Source organism: Anser brachyrhynchus (genome assembly GCF_964034855.1).
Source record: "Anser brachyrhynchus genome assembly, chromosome: 2".
Taxonomy (NCBI): Eukaryota; Metazoa; Chordata; class Aves; order Anseriformes; family Anatidae; genus Anser; species Anser brachyrhynchus.
The window spans coordinates 131,914,963-131,936,151 of record NC_137695.1 but is presented as its reverse complement, the minus strand read 5'-3'; the positions used below and the strand labels follow the sequence as shown (position 1 = coordinate 131,936,151).

Genomic DNA, 21,189 nt, shown 5'->3' with positions numbered 1-21,189 from the left:
TTACAAGAAAAATTATGATGTTGGTTGAATACAATAAATTACAGATATCCAGTGAATGAAAAGATCTTGGATAGATCTGGGCAATTTTTTTTCTTTCAGTTCACAGTCAGTGCTCCACAAAATGGAGTTTCAGGAAGACCAAAACTATTTTAAATATATGACACAAGTTTGCAGTTCATTACTCATAAACTCATCACCCTCACTCTCTGGGAGATATGCCAGTAGTTCCTTACCAGTAGTACTCAAAGGCTGTACCATTTTTTCTTGTCAAAAAAAAAAAAAATGTTACAGAGAAAAAAATAAAGGTGCCTATCTTTAGAGATACAGGGAAACTGCTGGTACCAGAAGGAGCTCAGGATAAGATGTGATTTGGACCAATCTAATGTGGAGTCATAAGTGCCTGTTAACCAGTACTACACTATATAGATATTTCACTTTTTTATTCAGCAGTAAGGCTGCATGATATGCATATGTAGAACCTGTCTAGTAAGGAAAAAATAATACTCTGACAACTCTTGCAAGTCATCCCTCTCCTAGTCCAACTGCCTATGCTGAGACTTGGCAAGAGGACTCAGCCGTACAGATGTCAGTTATGAGGCTACTAATACAGTAAAACTATCATATAGTGATACAGAACCAATTAATGGAGAATAAATGTGATTGAAAATGCTAACATATTCACAGCACACTTTCTTTGAGTTTAATGACAAAGTAAACCTCATAGTAAAGCTCTTTTTATGTACAGATGGTCAGATTATGCTGACCATTAAATAAAAAACTGAAGTACTGTCATTTATAATCCACAGTGTTTTATCTTTGTGGAAATGCCCTCCTACTTTATTTTCTTTATTTCTTATTATTATTTCTTTATTTTCTTATTTTCTTTATTTGTAATGTTCAGTCCAGTATATATTGTTCAAGGTAAATTGCATATTACCAATCACATTCTAGGAAAAAAAAGAAAATAGTACTAAAATTTCCAGTAAAGGTACAATCAAACAATTGCAGTTCAAAACTACTGCATAAAAAATCCATAGATAAAATCACAAACAATTACAATACAATTACAACATGAAAAACGTACCAAGTCGAGATACAATCACAAGACAAGTACAGCTGATGGCAAATCTAGAAGCAATTACACACTGCCTTTGAAGAATTACGCACATTTGTTTAAATTTGATAAATGTGTATGTCTTAGCAGCACCAGAATTGAGCAGGATTATTACAGCCAGTGATATGGGGCAATTTCATTTGCATAAGTAGTTTTGCAAATTTCTAATATTTAAAATTTGATTAAAGAATGATGTTGCAGTTCTTAGCATTCAGGTTATTCACTTTTCTATCTTACAATCATTATTTTAAAGCCACCAAAAAACTTGTAAAATACTTCACAGATGTGAGAATATACAATCCTTTCACAAAAGCTCTTGATACTTAATCTTGGCCACAATTTGCAACACAGAGGTAAAAAGGCATGTAGTAAAAAGACAGGGAGTTGTAGAAATCATTAGCTTCTTGAGATGACACACTTAACAGCATGATCTAAAATTCTGCAAGTCAAGACTCATTTCAGTAACTTGCAGGGTTGTTGGACCAAGTACTTTCCTAAGGAATGACCATTTTTTCTGCTGTTCACAATCATCGTTCAAAAAATGAGTCTTATTTTGGCTCATTTTTTGCAGGGCTTGGAGTGGAAATAAATCTGAGCATGATTTGAATGACAAAAGGATAATCATGAAGTTTATTCCTCAGCAAGCTACTGAGAACAATAAACCTAAGTTTGTTCAAAGCAGTACCCTGAAAAATTCAATCAGAATAGTTAGCATCTAATCTTGAAGCATATCATTAACAATAAGATGCTTTTGAAATCATAATGATAAGTATTTTAAATTGCTAGAAACAGAATCACATACACAGAAGAAAGGTAAGTCAAGATAATGATACACCAGTACTGTCCAAAGGGGCACAACGAATCACAAGATTTTACTTTTATTTGACAAGGACTTGACAGACTTTGGCATGGACAACAGAGCAAAAATTATCTTTGGCATCAAAATCAAGTCAAAGACTCATGGATAATTTTAGTCTGTTGTCTCCTAACTATGCTTGACATGCTCTTTCATGGATTCTGCTCCTGGATCAAGGACATTGCTCCATACAAGCCCTAAAACATTTTTTTCAAGTCAAAAAAGTCGGCCTGGTAAGTTGTTGGGTTGCTGAATATTAGATTGCTTAAAATCAAAACTCAACATGCCAAATGCTTCTTTAATCCTCCTCCGTTGCTCAGCAACAGTGCTGCTGACAGACCTTGCTTTTGGTGAAATCAGTGACAGTACAGTTTTGCTACTGTAGAATAAAACGTACAAAAACTCACTTATCAATGTTATTGATGAAGTATAAACTTAAAAAGATGTGCACTTTCGTGTCTTCACTGTCATTTATGTTGTAGGAATCTGTTTTGCATGCCAGCTATTATGAAACAAATATGTGCATCTTCATTTGTGAAATATCTAAACATTCCAGATCTAGTATAAATTTCCCCCTTCAATGTGTCAATTTTAAGATAATGCACTGCTTTGTACTTTTAGTTCTAAAATAAAAGAGCTCTGAAGGGTCACATTCCTTTACATTTCACCAAAACTAATTTTATAATCAATACTTCACTCTGCTTACACGGCCCTGTTCTATTTAATTCCTACTTCAAGTTTGTGAAACTTCATGTACAACTTAATGCCAGATTGCTGGGATTAAGCTTTAAATACCCTACATCCCTTTTCCCACACAGAAACAAAACATGGGGTGTGGAAAATCATTCAACTGGAAAATAAGGCAGAAGGTTTTGTATTTTTGGAATCATCTCTGACTACTAGGCCCTAAGAACAAAATTTTGAGGCCCTTAATTGAGTCAAATTCTAACTGACAAGTGCAAGTATTCCCTGGGAAACACACAATTTGATCCACCGAGTTATAGTGCTATTCATGCTATTCATACTAGAAGTTATTAATAGTTTAATCATGCAACTGTGAACTTTGTTGAGTCATCTGTTCTCATATCAGTCTTCCCATTACTGCTAGTCTGTGTTTACAAGATTGGATTCTGGATCAATTAATTTATTCTCCCATTGCTACAGAACATGACCTTAACTTTACAAAATTAGTAAATATCATATTTCCCCAGCATGTAATTGTAGTTCTTCCACTCTGTATAGATTACAAAATAAATAACATAATGAAACAAAGTAGGGAACTCAACAGTTGGTAAATCTACATAATACACTCTACTTGGTATGCACACTACAGCAGTAGAATGAGTACAAAAGGAACTGAAACAAAATTGCTTGACCTATTTTAATATTTGATGAAGAAATACTAAGCCTAGAAATATCATGTCTCCAGGGACCTTGTAGTTGATATTATTAAAAAGCATTTTAAAAGGAGTCTCCTATAGTCTATCATAATAAGCTTTGGGTAATACTTTAAGAGTCCATTAACTTATGCTCAACTAATCTTGAATTACAATAGAAATCCTTTGGAAGCATGTATGATAGTCACACAAATACCACGTAAATTCATTTCTATCCTTTTGTGAATGTTTTCCCCTAGACACACTACAGTTTTTAATCCCTTTGTCTAATAGTCCAGAACTTGACATTTTAATGTTAATGGAAGTCTAATCAATTCTAAAAGAAATCAGAATGTTTTCACTTTCAAAGAATCTAAATCAAAACTGCTTGTGAAACAAATGTAATAATTTTTCTCTAAAGTTATTCATCCATAATTTGAAAGTACAGTAAAAAAATTCTTATAGCATAATAGTAATAGTAATATTCAACTAATATTATTGTTGTGTTGTATTATGAAGCTAAAGATTTTCCAAGAGAATTCAAACTTTTTTTTTCCCAGAGAATCACTATCTCAACTGCAGCCTGGAAAGCAGCAGTATTTCAAGTTTCTGTGGGAGAAGCTAAAAGTCACGAAAAGAAATCAGCCATGCATGGCTGAACTATTGAACTGAGAGGGCTAAGAAAAATGTTTGAATGGAAAACATCTTAGTCAGAAAATTAGACCTTGGACTAAAATTTAGGAGACTGTAGATCCATTTTTCAAATAGCTTTCCAAAATCATTGCACTTCTTTTAAGTTTCTTCACTAAAGATTTTTTTTTTTCATCAAATTAAGGCATTTTCTTAAAGTCAAAATATTTGCAGAGGCATCTTGTTATTGGCAAGGTCCAATCATTTCAAAGAAAAGACAGACCAGAGAAGCCAGATGTTTTCAGTATCAGAAAATAAATGTTTCTAAATAATTCCCCTTGGCTTTAAATACATTTGAATGCATGCAAATGCTGAAGTCGCAGTTATGACAAAATAGAACCACTGTTCATCAGTGGCTCAACTCTAACCTCTCTCTTTTTGTTAATTCTGAGATTTTAAGTTTTTTGAAGGTAGGAGTTCCTATTATAGGAACTACCAAGTGGCAAAATTAATCCATATTCTACTGAGACCTCATATTCTATAGTAATATAAATATCTGTGTCTTGTTCCTTTATATTTGGAGTTTTCAGTGTTTTGCCCAGTTAGTGGGTGCAGATACTAAGTTTAGGGGAACTGCAGATTTTTAATGGAGATCCACACAAGCTTGGTAATGCGAGCTCCAAGAAACACTCTGCAGAAGCTTGGGGGCAGAGTAACTAGAAGGACCAGTGATGTCCCTGGGTGGCCAAGAAGTCCAGCCATAAGCATCATTAGGTGCCAGCCCCATGGACACCCACTGCCCAGTAAGCACGTCCAGTAATGCTCCTACTTCTTTAGAAATTGCCTGTTTCATTTTTCTTTGCAGTGTCTGAGAATTCCAGCATCAATTTATATTTGAGATAATAGACTGCAGCATACACGTCAAGAGACAGAGATCATCACAGCCTCTCATCAGCCTCTAATTTACAGCCAGCGACGAACATTTTGAGCAAACCTCTGTGTACCTGACAGGCCAGCCCCTTGACTTATCCGTGTGGTAAAAGGTCATGATGACATCTATTGCTAATTTGAAAATAAATAGCTTCCTGTAATGTTAAAGAATTACTGTAGCAATCAGGCACATAAAGATAAAAGCTCATATAGATAAAGGCATGTTAATTAGTCCGTAAAGCCTTATTAATCAGGCCTGTAATGGTAGCAGTTTGAAACCATAAAAGAAAAGTTAAGATATTTGTCTGCAGGCTTAAAATAGAGAAAAGAATGAAAACCCAGCCACACAGCATCATGTGATATTAACACCCTGCTGCTGGGAAAAGGAAGATATACTGTAAGAACAGCATCTTCTTCGCATTATATGAAAGATTTAATACATTTGCTCTGGTCTAGCTGAGGAATCACAGCAAAGGCTGGTTCACACATACCCAGACACATTAATCTACTTCTAAAGTAGATTGACTAACTTAATCCATTGCTCATAGAAGTCAGTGTGATTCTGACTGAGAGTGGGATCAGAACCTAAGAGATCCATTCATAAAGAAGAAATACTAGCCAAACTGAAGACAATAGCCACTGACAAAAAAAAAAAAAAAAAAAAAAAAAGGATGTCAGTGTGTTTTCTAGTCACTAAGTACTAGACATTCTTCAGGCAAAATTTCCACTCAGACTGAGATCAAATGAAATTCAAGGATTCTATTAAATAAAATACATTCCAATTTTTAATGGAAATGCTCTATTTCCATCTTCATTTAGCATTTGTTACCTCTAAAGAAAGGCTGCCATTCTAATCCATTGAACTGTCAACAAAAAGCTAAAAATCAGAGACATTTAGAAAATCATTAACTCTTTTGTTTACTTCTCTGTTACACCTCACTAGTTCTACAACTTTCTAACAAATCTTCCTTGTTCCAAGAAAAACTTTTTTTGCACACAGTGCAGATATCTCATTTCATTGTAAATAACTGGGGCAATTGCAGCAATTTGTGATTCTGAAACTACCCTCCCCAGCCACTAAACCTGCATCACTTTTATACATATTTCCAAAAGATTAGAGACATTTTCTGGTTTAAGAAACCATGAAAGAATAAAGTATTTTTCCCTTTTTTTCTTTTTGCTCCTAATTTTGTAACAAATGCAGAACAGATTTACAGGGAAAATATAAGCTCCAAGCTTCTCCTGAGCAGATGTGAGCAGCGGTGGCAGTACATGGTCCTTGTCACTGACCCACCTCCTCCTCACACATTTCACCATCGTGTCTGACTCAAGTAAACCAATATTCATCCTGAACACCATCCAACATGATCACATCAGGGCAAAGAAGCCTTGCATTTCATTTTAAACCCTTCCAAAGGAATGTGTCTTGGGACACCAGTGAAGTTGATTTTCATCTAGCAAGAAATGTATATTGTTTATTTTCCCTTTCACCTAATATTAAACTGAAGTAAACATTATTTTACCTATCCAGCTGTTCATCACTTACACTGAAATAACGGTTACTCTTAGATTGTCAGTGTATTCACCCTTGTACTTTTTAATAAACATAAGATGGTGACAATTATACATTTTCATTTATTCCTCTGTCATATAACATTGTTTATATTATTGCAAAACAACAGTGACATCCGCAGGCACAAAACACTAATCAGAATCATTCATTATCTATTACTATGTGTTCAAAATCCGAGTTACCCAGGATTTTAAAAGCTTGGATTCTTTGTAACTCCATGGATTTTAGAAAAAATGTATAGCAATGCAAGGAAAATATCTAAACTTTTTTTATTTTAAACCCATCCCCACATGGCCTTACACTGGTCAAAATTCATTGGAATATGGTTGATTGAGGTAATGTTGGGACTGTTATGTCCTATCACTGACAACTGTAATTGATAAGGATCTCTGTGAAAACTTTTGGCTCCAGATACATTTTTGCAGTCTTTTTGTTGAAAAGAGAAGAAGCAAGATCAAGAGAAGAAATTCAGGTGCTTCCAACTGAGGCATACGAATTCTTAAAAACTAGGTACAGTTAGACACCTTCTTGGAGAATCAGTGCTGTTAAAGTACAGTAGATTGCTAAAAGCACACCCCCCAGGTCAGCATGTAACAGGATATTTGGCAGACTTCAGTGCACTATTTCTCTTGAAAGTGATTTGGCAGAGCGTTGAGACGAGCTTGCTTCTGCCCATGTATAAGAATAGGAAATAAAGGACATTTAATGTTTTTTTGGGGGGTTGGACTTAGTTATTTAAATTTCACTTAAATTCCAGTCTACAGTTTAGGCATGCCTCTGTGGACCTAAATCTAAATATTGGTTCACTTCAAATAAAAGATGCTTTTTTGCAGCTGTGTTAGTTCACTCAGATTGCAAATCTTGTCCAGCCCATGATTAGGAGTGACCAGCTTCAGTGCACATTTGCAGATGTCTTGTTTCCACACAGAGCCTGCGTTTGTAATGAGGCTGACTGCTCACTGAAGTCTGACTGCTGAGAGCTTTGCCTGAAAAAGGACTCAAGGACTGACAGATTAGAGAGCATTATGGTTTCTTCTAATTATTTTATACTACAAGTTGCCCATTGCAGAAGACATAAATTTATACATAGTCCTGAGGAAAAAATAAAATATCCATAACACTTACAATTGCCATAATCTTAGAAAAGCTCAAGTCTCAAAGCAATGCATTTACTGACCAGCTCCTCTGCTGGCATGAATCATAATAGCTCCATTTATTTCAATGGAGCTCTGTCAGTTTGCATCAGCGGAGGCCTGGGTCCTACCAGTCTCCTTTTTAATGTTCCTGTCATTCCTGAAGGGATGTAAGTGCTGTATTGGTTTTCAGCTCTTTAGCTCCTCACAAATGCTGAACATCTGCTTGCAATACAAAGATGATTGCATATATTTACCACTTCTGTCTACCATATCTGAGGAAAATGCAGGTCTATTTAACTCTACACACATTTCTTTGTCAAGGAAGAGTATTTTAAAAGATGCCTTTTAAGTTATCTTTTTATACACTGAAGGAAGTAGCTACTGTAATAACCACAGTGCCATTTTAGCTTTCAATAGAAATTTTCTCCTGCAGTAGCTTCTGGTAGTAAACAATGCCTGTGAGCAGTCCATTTTAGGGGGTTACCTTCCTTTCCTATTGATACAGCTCTCACATAACATTTTGCCCAGGATTTCATTCAAGGGGATAAAGTTTCTGGGGGGGGTAAATGCTTTTCAGTTCTCTCCTTGTCAGACTAGCAGTTGACAAATTGGTGAACTGTTTACACAAAATGAATGCTGCATTCTGTATCCAGCTGACAGACTCCTGTGGTTGATAATTTATTAGTTATTCATGCTATGAAAGAATATGCACATAATCTTGTTGCATTCATTTTTGTATAAAAGACACAGAATAATTAGAATTCTCACCCTGACACTAGAAAGAAACCATATTTGCATTCATTCATTGTATAAATTGAAATAGTGGGGAAAAAAGGAGGTAAAATAGCATGACCAAGGTTTCACAAATATACAGGTCAAGGCTGTCTGAACAGTGTTTGTCTAAAACAGTATCATCCTCGCAAAAGTAACTGTATTCAAATTTTCAAAGAAGGGTGATCTTGGATTAGGCACCAAGGACTAACCTCAATATCACAAGTACCTATCTCCCACTAATTATTTAAAAGGCACTGCAATGCGTTGTGAGACAGATTATTTTTTATTAAAATTGAATAAACATGTATCACCATATTTGGGGATGTGAAAAATGCTTTCTTGAAAAATGCTAAGCTTGAACATATCCTCTGATTACCATCATGTCACAAATGGTGCAGAGGAGGCACAAAGAAGTGAAGGAGTTTGTTCAAAACTGTACAAAAGATCATTTATCATCTTCCTTTCTGGCTTAAGGTCTGTGTTCCTCTAAATCTATGGCAAAGATAATAAGATAAGGAGGGGTTCATGTTATGCTATGCAAACCTGTAACCCATACTTTGATTTAAGTAAAAATTATCAGCTGTCTTCCATGTACGTTAATAATAAAATACAGGAAGTGGATGCCTTATAAAAAACACGTAGGGAAGTTATATTTCCTTCCTGCCATACCCAGACACCTGGACAGGGACTCACAGCTCATCACCAGAGAAGATGTGGTGCTTGGCAAAGAGTGTAACTATTCAGCCTGACAGTGCAGGTGCACCAGAGTTTCAGACCAGTGTGGACAGGCCAGTGTGTACAAAACACCCCAGCTTTAGTCATGGCCCCAAAAGATCCTGCAATCTCTTCCAGTCCCCACTGGTCAATTAATTTTGGGGAACAGTTTTTAGGAAACTCTGTAAGTATATGGCCTTGTTATACAAAATAAAGAGTTGTGCTTAAAGGACTGTTCAGGAGATGTTTGTGTTATTTGGGGGAAGAAGTTTGACTGTGAGCAGTAGAGGTGGACATCTGAATGGCTTCCATGAAATGACCTTGCAGCTCCAATTCTCTTTCTAAGGAGAAGATGCATATGTAACAAAACCCCTAACCTTTTAAATGGTTCTATTGATTTTGGTAGTAGAAAAGTCAGTCTATATTCCCCATTCTGAGGTCTTCTTTTAAGGAATGTTCACACCAAGATATTAAAGCAGAATTAAAATTGAAGATATATGAAGGCTTTACACCATATTCCTCATATGCACTGAAATCAGTTATAACCTATTAATCTCAAATTTGCATGTGATTAGGCTTAAAAGTGCTCCTTGTCTGCCTATGCTGTATCTCTTTCTTCAGTGCTATTGCTAGATGTATTTCAGAACTGATAGTGGCTTATCACTATCAAAAAGCGGCTCAAAGTCTTGAAAATCTTCAGCTTAGCAACTGTCCTTTAAAAATTGTAAATCATACCTGTTTTTCTTCATCTTTATAGTCTATTAATAGGCATACTTTTCATGACAACAGGATTTGTTTGCAGGGTTATGAGATATCATCTGCTCCTTCTCTTTCCTCCTCACTTAAACTGTAATTTTCTGTCATATCACAGCTGGTTGTCCTGGAAATAGCTTGTCACAAAATGTAAGATTTGTTGCTACTGAAAGAGCAAAAGCATCTGTAAAAGAGCAAAAGTTAGATTTCAGCTAAATAATAGACAAACAAATTAATAGGAAAAGAGGAGACCCTAAGCAGAGTTTACTTAAGGTGTTTTGTTTCTCCAGAGGGTCTTTGTGAAGTCTGGGAGGATAAGAAGAGACCTACAAATGGTTGTAGCTTCAAATAGATTGTGTGGGTGGATAAATATAGGGGAGTGTACTGCGTGATTGAAATAGGATGAGCTTGGGTCTGTACACAGAAGGAAAACAGATTTATTTTCTAGCAGAAGGCAATTTCCATAAATAAATAGGATGGCTTATCATTACCTGCTTTAAGCATGATTAGACTAAATATGCTTCCAGCAGTCAAAAAAAAAAAAAATCAGAGTTAATTTTCCCTTTTCTCTGAAAAACTCTGTTGTACTTGGTTTGAGTTAGGCATGAAAACAAAAGAGTGGTGGCCAGGTCTGAGTTTCTGCTCAATGACGTTCAGTCTGTCTTTGGTCCAGGGTGATGGGTAGAGAAATGTAGCAGATATTTCCATTGGTGCCCAGGGTTCTCCTGCCCAGGGTTGTTCTGAAGACTCTTTGCTATATCTGCCGAATGTGATCAAGTATCATAGTGTGTGCCTTTGGGGCAGACCCATAGCCTGCTGAATCTGCATGCATGTGTGTCTATGTGACTGTACACAAGTTTCTCATGTGCTAGAAACAACCCCAAAACAGCAGTGATAAATAGTCCCTCTTTCTTCTGTACTGCATGAGCAGAGAAATAGGCCAAAACTAGAGTTCAGTGTTTGCAGCACACAAAGGTGTTGTGGTTTAACCCGGTTGGCAGCTAAACACCACACAGCCGTTCTCTCACCCTCCCCCCTCCCTCTCTGGGATGGGGGAGAGAAACGGGAAAGTGAAGCCGGTGAGTTGAGATAAAGACAGTTTATTAAGACAGGAATATAATAATAACAATAATAATAATAGTGATAATGATAATAGTATTAATAATAATAATGTGTAAGAAACAAGTGATGCACAATGCAATTGCTCACCACCCGCTGACCGATGCCCAGCCTATCCCCAAGCAGCCGGCCCCCCACCCCGGCCAGCCACCCCTATATATTGTTCAGCATGACGTCAGATGGTATGGAATACCCCTTTGGCCAGTTTGGGTCAACTGTCCTGGGTCTGTCCCCTCCCAGCTCCTGCTGCACCCCCAGACTGCTCGCTGGCAGGACAGAGCGAGAAGCTGAAAAGTCCTTGGCTTAGTGTAAGCACTGCTCTGCAACAACTAAAACATCAGCATGTTATCAGCGCTCTTCTCATCCTAATCCAAAACATAGCACCCTACCAGCTACTATGAGGAAAAATTAACTCTGTCCTAACTGGAACCAGGACAAAAGGGTAAGTCTACTCAGATTTCTGAAGTTGAGCACCTCAAAGGAGAAATAAACCACATTTTTCTGTTACCCAAGAGTTACACCCAGGGTTACTGGTTTTACTGGGTTACACCCAGTGAAATTACAGGCGTAGTCAAACACTTCTAGCAGAAAGATAACCAAAGCCTGTAAATATTCCCAGGAAGGTGCATTTTTAGTCGATACACTGTGCATGGCATGGCCATATTTGGTTTTCCAGTAGTATTTACTCCAGACAGGAAATGTGTAAATAAACTCAATCAACACAGGTGATAAATACTTGATGTTTCAGTTATATTTAGTGTGTACAAACAGAAATAAGCTTCTGATATTGCCTCTAGGCTTAAAACCTGATCTTATTCATTACCTTTAGTAAGAGGCTAACTTTTTATTGTCTGAATAGTTATTACTGTGGCTACGCTGATAAGTTCTAGTAGTGGCCTGTTGTTCCACTCATAGCAGCCAATGTTATGCACTGCAAACATATGCTAAAGTAGTCTACCAGATGATGATAAGAAAAATTATTATAATTTTGATTTACTTGTTCTAAAGTAAACATCTGTAAACCAATTGCAAGATACACCTTTTTTTTACAGATTCTGTGAATGGAAAAGAATCGCTGATTACCAGTTTTGTCTTCAGTTCTATTTGATGAATCGCATTTAATTACAACATAATTAGGCAGCACCTCTGAAAAATATACACTGTAATGGATAAAAAGAATGAAAAGAAGTGATCATACAATAATTTTGAAGTACATCATAGCAATTCTTTTCATTAAATTTCTGCCACTTATTTTAATTGTCAGTGTCAATATCATCATCTTAATATTACAGTTTCCAAAAAAACTAATTTCAATCCCAAGGTAAAGTCTGTGTTTACTGAAGAAATCATCCTAGACCATTTAACTTCGAACACTCAAGGAATCCCATTAGTCTACTAATTATAAGAAAATATAGAATTCTCTGCTTTCTAGAAACCTTAGACAACACTGGAGTCTTCTAGAGTAATTCTGATTTAAAACAATTTTATGCATGTTTGCAGATATATTTTTGTCTCTATTGAATAAAAATACTACTAAAACCTTCAAAGAAAAACAAAACATAAATGAATAAATAAATAAATAAAGTCCTTGCTGGATTTATGCAGAAAGAAAACAAAAAAGCAAACATAATTTATGAGGCAGATATCTCAGCACAGCTTTGCTTCTTGACCTGATGACTAGGTAGTGAAAGTAGCAACAATACATGTGGATAGTCAGTAACTCCATCTTTAGAGTCGCAACCTTCTCTAAATCATCTGGGTCCAACCCTGGCTATAAAACATCTTGCATATCAGCAGCAGTGCATGTATTCTGCTGACAGGTGAGTTTCTTTTCCATTTGGTATGCATTAGGCAGGCAGCCCACCATCAGCCCAGCACCACAAATTCTGAGATCTCCTGTGGGGGACTCACATTATATTGTCTGGAGCACTGTGGTTTGTTTTCAGAATCTGGATATGGGCCTGATTCATCACTTCATTATACAGATTTTACCCAAGTTTATTTTACAAAAGCTTATTAGGATCCAGGACTGCCCATAGACTTTTCACTTCAAGTGGGATCCTTCAGGGTGCTGGGGTCAGGTGGAAGAAGTCATGAAGAAAATGTCCTCAGTTATCAGAACAGACTTTAGCACACCCTTATTTTGCCTGCTGTTGTAATGGTCCTGTTATCTGACTACCTGCCAACATTTATCTTTCAAAGGTGGTGAGTCAATCCTAAAAAATTCATGGCTTGGCTTAAAAACCACTGGGTCTTAAAATGACATACTGAGCCTCAGTTTATTCGTCCATTTGATTTCTAACCTATGGAATTCGCATCCTTACATGTTTACCTAGCTGAAAAAGCTAAACGTATAGAAAATTTTGGTCTTTTTTTTTTCTGTTTTATGGCTGTTTTGTTTGTTTGTGGTTGTTTTGTGTTTTGCTTTGTGTTTTTTTTTGTGTGTGTGGTGGTTTTTTTTAGTGGAAGTTTGATTTCTTCCATACCACAGGATACCCTGTGTCACCATCTCCAGGTGAAAATGCCAGACACTGTAGCAGTCATGAGGGTTATGGATGTCACAGACTGAACAGCAAGGAAAAGCACAGAGTGACTAAACACATGCCCTTCCTTGCATGAAATGTTTTCTACACAGAAACCAGCTGGGATATCAGAGGATGCTACACCACGTTGCTGCTGGTGCAGCTATGGGGACAGCTGAGAAACTCCCTAGCAAAATTCCTAGCAAAACATGTCCTGTCTTCTGCCCCCTTTGCAGCTTCTCAAGAAAACTCACAAGCAAAAACACCTGGCACAAGGCAAGGGAGTTTCTGCAGAAAGGGAGGAAGCCCAATTCATAACCCAGGAGATGGGTTTTTGTCCTCTAACCAATTCTAACACACTGAGGAGAAACAGCTTTCTCTCCATCCCATGCCCAGTGGTACAACCCCTCCTTCACTGGGACAGGGGAGCCACAGCAGTCAGCAGGATGGGTGCCCTGATGCTTGGACCCGGGGCTGCAGCCATCCTGGCTCCCAAAATGGTGTCTGGCAGAGCCAAGGGCAGTCTGGGCCGATGGTGGCTGTTCAAGCTAACTGGTGCTGCTGTTTTGCTAGGTTTCTGGCATACTTTGGATGGGGGTAGTGAAGACATTTTTTAAGCCCAAAGGTCTCTCAGAGGAACCATCACAGGCATCGTGTCTGCAGTGCAAGAAACAAATTCAAGGCCAGCTATTCTAACTAAATGTAAAGCTGCTTTCCAAGCTGCAGCCTACAGGAAAACTAACTGAAGAAATGAGAAGATGATAAAACTCTTCTCTTTTCTTGACATGTGGTTCGCAGTACAAGCTGTCACCTACTGGTCAACAGGTGTCTGGGATGTGTCCATGCCCTCCCCAGCCCGAGCGGCCAGCTAGTCGCAAGGACTGGGCACAGTACTGCCCTCCCTAACTTCTCCCATCCTGAACAAATGCCTAAGCATTGCCTGAGTTTCACAGGGGGAATAAAATAAAGAAATGTTGTTATGGGCTTTTGAATAACTTTAAACACATTAAAACTGTAAAGGTTCTTAGACGTATGAACGGTTAAAAAGAAAACCAGGCATTTGTACCACTAAAATTTTTATTACATTACAAGAAACTCAGTAGTAGGTTGACTTTAAGTACTTTGGGCTCAAGTCAGCATAACGATGTGGTTTATCTTTTGCAATTGCTGGTGTTTTTAGTACCGTCTTGGCTAAAATACTTTAATGTTAAAGTCCTGTTTAAGAAATGTTATCTAAAAATCCCAAAATGTTAAAATTATGTATGATGTTCAACTGAGAGCATAATAGAGCCAATTATGAATATAACATGGTATTTTCCAAGTTTTTAAAACAGGTAGATAATGCTAACAGGAAAGAGATTATATAGAATTGCTGAAATTTTTCATTAAAAAACATTTTTTTCTTTCTTTCCCATGTTCCAAATCAATGGAAATTTTCTGACATGATCACAGAAATCCTTGAAGAAATATTTCTGGAGGGTAACTCTAAGATAAATTGCTGAGATCTATATTGTATGGAATATAATTATAGTAGAAGGAAGGAATGATCACAGCCATGAAAAAGAAATATAAGCTGCTTTGCAGAATTAAGTAACTTTAGCCCTAGCAAGTTCAGTACATTTCTCATCAGCATTAATAAAAGTTATACCTGCTCACAGTATGAGTAAATTTAAACAAGTTAATTTTATCCTTCTCAATCTAGAAAGATGATTTTAAGAAATGAAGGATGAAGATTGCTAAGATATCCATCATAAGATAATGATGGCTACCTTGTCCTTGTACAAAACCCATTAATTCCCTTTCCTTTAGTACCTTTCTGCCAAGTCAAATATTTGTGAAGGCTACTCCTTGTTCCAGCATACTCAGAATTATATTATAGTATCGTGTAATACAATATTAAAGGATAGTATACAATTTTTCAGTATTTGTTTACAGGCTGGATTTCTTTACTTTTACAGATATTATAGAAACATGATATATTTCAGGGGAAACATTTATGCTTTATGGTAAATGCAATACTTAACAAATTTTGGCAAGTCAGTTTTCACTGGAGTTTGTACATGCTCCCACACAGACCAGTAAAATTCTGGTATTTACCTAACTCCAAATTCAGCTTAAAAACAGATCAGTGAACAAGAACTAAGATTTGGGTCTAAACAAGAAGGTACTAAGCTTCCAAATCTGTCTGCAAAAGATTTTCGTCTGAAACAAAAAAAGCTTTGAATGAACAAAATGATTTTAGAAGGTAAAATAGTATCGTTTTGGGAAGACCATCCCCACCAATCTCACAAGATTGGTCTGAAGCATACCTTCCATTTCACATTTTGTATCACCTCCAGATCTATACTCAATAGGCCTCTGTCCTTCCTCCGATGTCCCCCATGAGACAGTTTGAATGAGAGCTTTAACTCAAATGTCTAGCATTTTAATTTTTGTCTTTGGTGCTGAGCCCATGCTGAAAGATCATCAGCTTTCATAGAAAACACTGAAAAGAACTGATACAACATGAGAAGCAGAAAAATGGGAAAGGATTTAGATATTGCATCATGATGACATTAGAAGAAGCCTGATGATCTTTTGGAAAGCTATTTCGGCCCAAGTGGCTATATAAGCAGTGATTTCCCCAGTTTTAGCAAACTTCTGTTTTTCAGAATCCAATGATAATGATTTTTTCAGAAACCTTTCACTTTGTTGGTTGACTTCTATAGAGCACATAAAAATGCATGTTCAGCACATATTAATGCGTTCAATAACAGTTTTTCAGTATCTTGGTCTATGTTCTTATTCTTTGTCTGTTATCACATAATTACTTATTTGGAATATTATAAAATAGTTCAGTTGGAAGGGAACTTCAAAGTTCTGCCTGACTACTTCAAGGCTAACCAAACGCAAAACATCTAAATGTGGGCATTGTTCAAATGCCTCTTTGCACACTGACAGGCATGAGGCATCAACCACCTCTCCAGGAAGCCTGTTCCAGTGTCTAATCACCAGTCTGAACCTCCCCTGGCACAGCTTTGTGTCTTTCTGGCACATCCTCTCATTGGTTACCAGGGCAAAGAGACTGGCACCTCCCTCTGCCTCCACTCCTCAGGAAGCTGCAGAGAGCAATGAGGTCACCTCTCAACCTCCTCTTTTCCAGACCAGACAACCCAAGTGTTCTCAGTCTCTCCTCACTCCATTCACCACCACTGTTTGGGCCCAGCCGTCCAGCCAGTTTTTAACCCAGCAAAGAGTTTACCTGACCAAGCCATGGGCTGCCAGCTTCTCCAAGAGAATACTGTAGGAGACAGTCTCAAAGGCCTTGCTGAAGTCTAGGCAGACTACGCCAACAGGCCTTCCCTCATCCATCAGGCGGGTCACTCGGTCATGGAAGGCGATGAGGTTGGTGAGGCAGGACTTGCCTTTCATGAACCCATGCTGACTGGACTTGATCCCCTGGCTGTCCCGCATTTGCTGCATGATTGCATTCAAGATGACCTGTTCCATCACCTTTCCTGGCACCGAGGTCAGGCTGACAGGCCTGTGATACCCTAGGTCCTTCTTACGACCCTTCTTATAGATGGGCATTATGAGTGGGAGTCCCCATGGGTCGGTGTTGGGGCCCATCCTCTTTAATATCTTTATTGATTTGGATTTGAGCGCACCCTCAGTAAGTTTGCAGATGACACCAAGTTGGGGGGAAGTGTTGATCTGTCAGAGAGTAGAAAGGCCCTGCAGAGGGACCTGGACAGGTTGGATTGATGGGCAGATGCCAATGGGATGAGGTTCAACATGGGTAAATGCTGGGTCCTGCACTTTGGCCAAAACAACCCCATGCAGCGCTACAGGCTTGGGACAGAGTGGCTGGAAAGCTGTGCAGAGGAAAAGGATCTGGGGGTGCTGATTGATGCTCACCTGAGCATGAGCCGACAGTGTGCCCAGGTGGCCAAGAAGGCCAACGGCATCCTGGCTTGTATCACGAACAGTGTGGCCAGCAGGACCAGGGAGGTGATCGTCCCCCTGTACTCTGCTCTGATGAGGCCACACCTCGAGTACTGTGTTCAGTTTTGGTCCCCTCACTACAAGAAAGACATCAGGGCCCTGGAGCATGTCCAGAGAAGGGCCAAGAAGCTGGTGAAGGGCCTGGAACACAAGTCTTAATGAGGAGCGGCTGAGGGAACTGGGGTTATTTAGTCTGGGGAAGAGGAGGCTCTCTACAACTACCTGAAAGGAAGTTGTGGGGAGCTGGGGGTTGGCCTCTTCTCGCAGATAACTAGTGATAGGACTAGAGGGAATAGCCTCAAGTTGTGCAAGGGGAGGTTTAGGTTAGAAATTAGGAGATATTTCTTCTCAGAAAGAGTAGTCAGGCACCGGAATTGGTTGCCCAGGGAGGGTGTGGAGTCACCGTCCCTGGGGGATGTTTAAGGAAAGGTTGGACATGGTGCTTAGGGACGTGGTTTAGTGGGTGATATTGGTGGTAGGTGGATGGTTCGACCAGATCATCTTATAAGTCTTTTCCAACCTTTATGATTCTATGCCTTCCAGCTCTTCTACCAGCTTTGTTGCCCTCCTCTGGACACATTCAAGTATTTTAATACCCTTTTTATATTGTGAAGACAAGAACTGTGCACAGTATTCAAGGTGAGGCCACACTAGTGTTAAATATAGCTGAGAATCACCTCTTTTCCCCATACAGCTATTTTGTGTTTAATGCACCCCAAAATGTGGTTTGCCATCTTGGCTGCCAGGACACACTGCTGATTCATGTTTAGCTTACCGTCAGCAGCCAGATTTATCCCAGTTGGGAAAATAACAGTTATTCAGATTTCATAATCATGCTGATGAAACTTAATTCTTTCGTTCTGTTTAAATGATATCTGTATTTCTGTTGATCATTTCTGCTAAGAGCTTAAAAAGATGTTCAACTTTGTAATGACAAAATCTCCACAAATCATAAAAGTTTCAAACTACATTAGAACAGACTCCTATTCTCTCTTTAATTTTAGCTACTTCAACATAAAATAAATGTTCAAGAAAACACCGGATACATCATACCAGAGAACTCAGAAGTAAATATGGAGTTCTGGGCCAGATTTCTCCCAGGTGGAAGTAAAGCAGTGCTAGGGTTTTAGCTTTTTGTGGTTGTGTTCATCAAAAGCTTTATTTTCAGAAATGATAGTTCTTTATGAGTCACAACAATCCCTGTTGCAAGTTCTATTTAGAGTCAAAGAATCTTGACTTACAACATGCAAAAATCGCATTCAATAAGTCTGCATTCTGAATGTGTTAAATATACTATATGATGAAAATTGGTGGGGACCTATGCAGAGCAATACATGTTTTCAGGGTGAGAGTTTAAAAGATATCCTGGTTTAGGTTGAAGATAAGTAGCAAGTACAACAGGAAGTAAAATGACCAGTTAGTGCTTAATAGCAGGTACTCTAAAGAAATGCTTACAACTTAGAATGAAGTTTTAATGAGGTAAAGGTTAATTGGAAAACATACCTTTTCTATCTAACCTTCCAAATGTAATTAAATATCTCAAAACTAGCAAAGATTCAGTATGCTTTGTTAAAGCAACATTAGTCTGATTTAAAATGAATAGTTCTTAAGATCAATTCTGCTTTCAGTTATTTGAAGTAACTCTTCTGCAGCCAGTTCTCTCTCACTACCAAAAAAATTCTTACTTTTTCTGAAAGCTCCCAGTTATATCACCCAACTTGCCTTTACAAAAAAGAGCTGAGCCACTCCAAGTTGGAAGTTTAAACCTGTGTACTTGCATATGAAAGTCAACTGGAGCTGCAATAGTCCTTGCAGTGCCTCTTGGTTCCTAAAAGGAAAGAGAAAAGAATATTATTTTTCCTACCAAAGCTTCACTGCTTTTTGCCGCTGTAACATGAGGAAAACTAAAAAACTTGCAGCAATTAGGAAACAAACTTAAATGTTACTTCAATATTTACACATCTGAATTTGACAAAGTTGTGCTGAAAATGAAAGCTTCTGTGATTTGGGGGATATGAGATTCCAAACTGACTAAAAAAAAAAATCCTATTTAACTATACAATAACATAACATAGAAAGAAGTTTCCATAAAAATTATGTCCTAAACAAACTAAAAAAATAAATAAATAAAACCTTTCATTCCAAAAATACTGAAATTGAGTGTTACAACAACTGGAAGTTACAATACCACATGAATATTTTAGTTTGTTCAAACTCTTCAAAATCAAAAATCTTGTGAGGATTTTAGTGTGTTCTTTTTAATTTATTGAAGCTTTGTTTTCCCACAAAGAAGGTTCCATCAGAGTATTTACCACCCAGCTTTAGCATCATCTTGGAACTCAATGGTAATTTTGCTGTGAACAAATAAAGCACATCAGAATTTTTACTTGCCTTTAGCATTAACCTTGGAAATACTTTAGTGCAGCTTTTACAGTCACATTTCAATTTCCAACTCTCTCATTTTCAAATCACTGGAGAAGTAACTTACACTAACCCTTTACACCAAGGCAGAACAATATCTGAATTGCTGTGATGACTGAAGGTAGGGAAAGGACTGAGCCAGAGCCACACTGCAAACCTCAGTCAATTTTAGCTGCTCCTAATCTACTAGATTTGGAAAGAGACTAACTGTGCAGAAAAAACTACCGTTCACTTGCAGTCTAGATAATTATCAAACAGAGACTACATCTTGTATTTCTCTTCTCTATTCCTCTAAATGTGAATGACAGAGTTACACTTTGATCCCAAAGCCATGGAGAAGAAATCGAATGAATCCATGCAACATTTTACCAGTGGGTATAGAAAAACTTTATTATCTACAGAAAAGTAAATTAAACTTGCCAGTACTATTTAATGAAACTGAAACCGTATGTCATGGACCAGCCAATGACTATACTATTAAATTCCCTTCCTCTCCCAAACAGGACAGCCTTACCCAGACTGCTTGCTTAGCAATGACGTTCAACAAGGGTAAATGCCAGCTCCTGCACTTGGGACATAACAACCCAGCACAGTGGTACAGGCTTAGGGAAAGATGGCTGGAAAGTTGCCTGGCAGAAAAGGACCTAGGGATGCTGGTCAACAGTCAGCTGAACATGAGCCAGCAGTTTGCCCAGGTGGCCAAGAAGGCCAATAGCATCCTGGCATGCATCAGAAATAGTGTGGCCAGCAGGACAAGAGAAGTGATTGTCCCTCTCAGCACCTCGAATATTGTGTTCAGTTTTGGGCCCCTCGCTACAAGAAGGATATGCATGCCCTTCTTGAACACGTGCAGCAAAGAGCCATGAAGCTGATGAAGGGACTAGAAAACAAGACCTAAGAGGAGCGACTGGGGGAAGTGGGGTTGTTCAGTCTTGAGAAGAGGAGGCTGAGGGGACACCTCTTCACTCACTACAACTACCTGAAAAGAGGTCACAGCAAGGAGGGTGTTGGACACAAGGAAATAAGCTCAAGTTGCACCAGGGGAGTTTTAGATTGGATATTAGAAAGAATTTCTTCACAAAGCGGGTAATCAAGCATTGGAACAGGCTGCTCAGGAAGTCCCCATCCCTGGAGGTATTTAAAAGACATGTGGACATGGCACTAATGGACATGGTTTAGTGATAGGACTCAGACCAGGTTGGTGGTTAGACTTGATGATCTTGAAGGTCTTTTCCAACCTAAACGATTCTAGGATTCTATGACTGGTCACTCCCTTTTGCTAACTCC

The 21,189-nt window shown here is 38.1% G+C and overlaps 1 protein-coding gene and 1 long non-coding RNA gene across 4 annotated transcripts in view; one reads left to right on the top strand and one right to left on the bottom strand.

Moving 5' to 3' along the window:
* LOC308189212 (uncharacterized protein) overlaps positions 1 to 21,189 on the bottom strand; it is a 170,836-nt gene that overhangs the window by 74,278 nt on the left and 75,369 nt on the right. For 2 of the 3 annotated variants that reach the window (XR_013946138.1, XM_080579010.1), the window contains exon 2: positions 19,200 to 19,309. Coding sequence is in view for 1 of the 3 variants with exons in the window: in XM_080579010.1 (XP_080435136.1) it covers positions 19,200 to 19,309 (110 nt within the window). In the remaining 2 variants the exon portion in view is untranslated. Of the gene's footprint in view, positions 1 to 9,838; positions 10,041 to 19,199; positions 19,310 to 21,189 lie in introns of all 3 variants that reach the window. The other variant, XR_013946140.1, reaches the window with a different exon arrangement.
* The window catches only part of LOC308189219, an 86,256-nt gene that overhangs the window by 59,604 nt on the left and 5,463 nt on the right, over positions 1 to 21,189 (top strand). The gene's annotated exons all lie outside the window — the stretch shown is intronic.